The sequence below is a fragment of the Oryzias melastigma genome, linkage group LG16 (assembly GCF_002922805.2).
Source record: "Oryzias melastigma strain HK-1 linkage group LG16, ASM292280v2, whole genome shotgun sequence".
Taxonomy (NCBI): Eukaryota; Metazoa; Chordata; class Actinopteri; order Beloniformes; family Adrianichthyidae; genus Oryzias; species Oryzias melastigma.
Genome location: NC_050527.1, coordinates 22,645,285 through 22,649,378, shown reverse-complemented (window position 1 = coordinate 22,649,378; position 4,094 = coordinate 22,645,285). Strand labels below are relative to the sequence as shown.

Sequence of the window (4,094 nt, the reverse complement as noted above, 5' to 3'; positions counted from 1 at the left end):
TAGCTGTTTTGGCTAATCTAAAAGAAGTTGTATTCGTTTTTATATCTAGTTCATAATTATGTTAAAGTTACGGTTTAAAAGTTTTAAAACTGTAGTCTTAGAGTGTTTAATAAATGTTTATCCTGTTCAGCCCCGACCTAAGGTGTGTTTTAGATTTTGGCCCCCTGTGTGATTGAGTTTGACACTCCTGGATTAGAGGTTCCATCACAGATCCTCACCAGATCATGAAACATTTCTATGAACTTACAAAGATCAGAAAAGTCAAGTTCCGTACCTTTCAACAAAGGAATCTAATTTGGCCAACTCATCTGAAAGGCCAACCAGGACATCAAGAGTTCCAACCTGTTTTGGGAAAAAAAAAAAACAACAAAAAGTCATTTTTCACAAAAATGAGCAGCAAGTCCTGGGATTTATGTCATTTCTCAGTGGGATCAGCGAGTCTCTTTTTAAATGGCTACATCTGAGGTTCAGGCAGCCTACAGTGACGTCCAGAGGCCCTTGTGTGCTTAGGATGGCGCCTTTTTGTTCGGGCCTGTTCATGCATTGCTAACTGTTCCACGATGACATGACAAACTGGCATGGAAGCCAGGTCAGCGGGGTTGCTTGCACCTCTGCACAGAGAACATCAGAGCCGTGGAGCAGAGCCGTTTGCTGGATACATCGTCATCTTCAGCATGCAGGCGGCCGGTCTTTGCAGACAGCGCCTTCCAAAAGGACCGGCTGGTCATTCTTGACAGCAGATCCACAGGTGAGGGCTGCTGTAGTGAAATGGGAAACCTACCTTCAGGTCTGGGATGCTGAACTTGTGGTTGACGGAGAGGTTGTTGGTTCGTGTGGTGGCTGCCATCATTTTGTCCCACGTCTGCTGGCAGGTCTTCTCCCCCGGAGCAGAAATCAGCCAAAACTCTGTCATGTTTGCAGGGGTGGAGTAGCTAGAAAGTACCTGAAGGAAGCATAGATTGTGTTGATAGTGCCACTTCTTGATGACCCTGTCAGAGTCATCCACAGAACCTTGTTGAAGCTACATTTGAGCACCAGCTTGTGGTTCTGTAATAGGAATCTGTCCATGTCTGTTCAGAGTTTGGTGAAAGGATGCCGCGGCACTAACAGCGTTTTAACCTCATCTAAACGTCTATTACAGTAATATAGCATATTTCATTACAGCACAACAAAACCGTAACAAATCACGAACCGCCGCAGAACAAACAGCAACAGCCGCAAAAGATGGTCGAGGTCAAGCAGCATCCAGCAGGGATTAGCTATCGCTAGCTTCTTCGCTAGCTTCCCTGACAACAACAATGCCGGCGCTGGGTTCTCATTCACGGTTACACTCACCCGTATATCGAAGGCGTGGGCGTCACTGGTCAAAATGTAGGTCTTTAATGTTTTACGGCGTGATAATATTCATAGCTGCCATTCAGAGTTGATCGTGAGGTCTCCTGACAGCAGCATCAGAGTCAGCTGATCTGGAGAGGAACCGGAAGGCCTCTCACGCGCCGAGGAAGGAACTCAACAGCGGCCTCTGCTGGTAACAGCGGGGACTGCTGCGTCGCGTTGACATTCGTGGGTAAATGACAGCATTTCAAGGGCTGGGATGCTGCTCTAGCCCCACTTTATTATTGAAAATCATGTTTAAAAGTTACGGTTTTAACGTTTAAAAAATTGGCATTCTGCTAGCTTTTTGGACTATTTTGGCATTTACTAAGATTTTTTTTAGGCTATTTTGGTGCTAATGTTTCAGCTACATGCTAGCTGTTTTGGCTAATTCAGGCTTTTTTCAGTTTTTTACTCTATTTTGAAATTTTGTAATTTTTTCAGATAGATGGCAGCTGTTTGGGCTAACCTAAGTTTATTTTAAGGACAATTTAGCTAATATTTTATGAGCTACAGCGTTTTCAGCTATCAGCTTCAGCATTTTTAGCTATTAATTTCAGCATCTTCAGATATCAGCACTAGTATCTTCTGTGGCCAAATTCAGCTTACAGCATTCACACTAACATTATCACAGGTAATGCTATATATCTAGTTCATAATTATGTTTAAAAGTTACATTTTTAATGTTTATAAAATGTAATTTTAGATTGTTCAATATGCGATTGAGTTTGACACCCCTGGTCTATCCTTTTAGAGTTACACTGTCTTTTTCTTTAAAATGATCTCTCCTTTTTTTAAGTGTTATAATTATAATATAAATAGGTTTTTAAAACTTTCATGTCAATAATAGCTCTAAAGACCCACTCCAATGAAAATTGTATTTTTTTTTTTGTTTCTTAACATGTTCTTGCAGCATTTTTCTGATGATAAAAGGACATCTATAAATAAAATTAAGATTAAAACTATACTTCTAAATATGTTATTATTCTAATCATTGTGAATTAGGAGATTACAAAAATACACAGAAAATCCCTCTTCTCCACGCCACGTAACCCTCGTGCTATCCTAGGCACATTTACATTAAAAGTGGAGTTATCTGGACCTCACAAGACAGCACACTGAACTTTTTTTTTCAAGGATTTTTTTATCTTCACTGGTTGTCTGTGGCAGACACAGAGATCACTGGGAACACTTCTACAAGAGATCGAAAGATGATAAGAGTTGGACTTTTAAGTCATTCCATGTTAAGTTCTACTTTGTATTTAAACTTTTCTGCGTTTTTGTTGATCTTTTCATGGTTAATTTCAAGTTTTTTGGTGGTGGTTGTTTGTTTTGCCTTGTTTGTTTTATACTGCATCACAGTAGATTTATTTTTCTGCATTTCTTTATCATATTATTTTTTCTTGTGCTCTGTGCTGACTTTAGCTCTTTGCAGAAGCTCCTCTGCATGAATCTTTCTGCAGACGCTGCTTAGGGCCAAGTTATTATATCTCTAAGTAATTGATATTGTGAAAAACTCAGTGGATATTGTTAACATAGTGTATGTTTCACATCACAGATTTTAAGGATATGGGGATATTTGTATTGTTGTGATAGATGCATCTCATGTTGTGTTTCCACATGATGGTTACTTATTTGGGGCAAAACCCAAAATCTTACACAGAAAAACCTTTTCAATGAGACACTAATGTCAGCATTCTGGGGGCGAATGTTGACTTACGCCGAGGTCAACACGGTCATTAGGGTTGACTTTAATAATCCAGTCACATCAGGTTCTTCTTGTCTCAGTGACATCATAGAACCATCACCATCCTCCAGTTCCACCAGAACAACCCCAACTTTCTGTTCATGGATGATGATGTTCCACCACATGGTGCAGGAATTGTCACAGCTGGACTATAGGAAGTTGGAGAAAGCAGGATTGACCTCTGACCTGAACTCATAGAGCACATCTGGGACCAGCTGAAGCAGAGACTGGATGATCAGACCCCCCAAGTAACATACTGCATGTAGCTCTTGTGTCAGAACAACATGATGAGTCTAGTGAGGACTTTGAGACGTCACTGTCAAACTGTCATTGCAGTTTGACATGGTCAGTGTTTGTTATATGGGACTATCTTTAATATTATTTACATTTTTGGAGATATAAAAGATCTAACTAAGTAAAATTTTGTTTCTTGTCATTCATTATTTGGAATGTCAAAGGAAACTTTTTTTTAATAAAAATTCATAGCAAATACAGTAGGAAAAGTCCTCATGTGAAGAACAATATCCCTAATTTATTCAGAGTGTTTGTCTTCTAGTAAAGGTCCTACCAAGTAGTTTAAATTTCCCAATTTAAATTAAACTTTTATGATCTTAAGGATTTTTTTAAACAATCTTCAATTGGTTCATTAATTATAAATGTGAGTTTAAATCTTGTGTTTCCCCTGCTCGGCTTACTCTGGTCTTGATTTGGACAAGACTCTAAAAACAAAGCTAATCAGGTTCCCTGTATTTTCTAACAAACATAACAGAAACTTGAAAAGTTGCATTACCTGCAATAATATTGTGAATGCTTTTTATTGAAAGCAGGTGCTGAAGATGCTGAAGCTGTTTGCTGAAATTACTCTAATGGCTGAAGGGATTTGCTGAAAATGAAAAAGCTGTTTGTAAAATGGTAAATTTGTTAAAAGACTGGAAATTTTGTTAAAAAAAGTCTAAAAAGTAAAATTGCTTAA

General features: G+C 38.7%; 1 protein-coding gene across 1 annotated transcript in view; it reads right to left on the bottom strand.

Moving 5' to 3' along the window:
- The window catches only part of atp6v1c1a (ATPase H+ transporting V1 subunit C1a), an 11,695-nt gene extending 10,155 nt beyond the window's left edge, over positions 1 to 1,540 (bottom strand). Inside the window, exons 1-3 of the mRNA XM_024288914.2 lie at positions 1,336 to 1,540; positions 782 to 943; positions 275 to 342 (exon numbers count right to left, since the gene is read on the bottom strand). Of these exons, the coding sequence (XP_024144682.1) occupies positions 275 to 342; positions 782 to 913 (200 nt within the window). The 5' untranslated portion in view covers positions 914 to 943; positions 1,336 to 1,540. The remainder of the gene's footprint in view (positions 1 to 274; positions 343 to 781; positions 944 to 1,335) is intronic.
- Between the last annotated feature and the right edge of the window lie 2,554 nt (positions 1,541 to 4,094).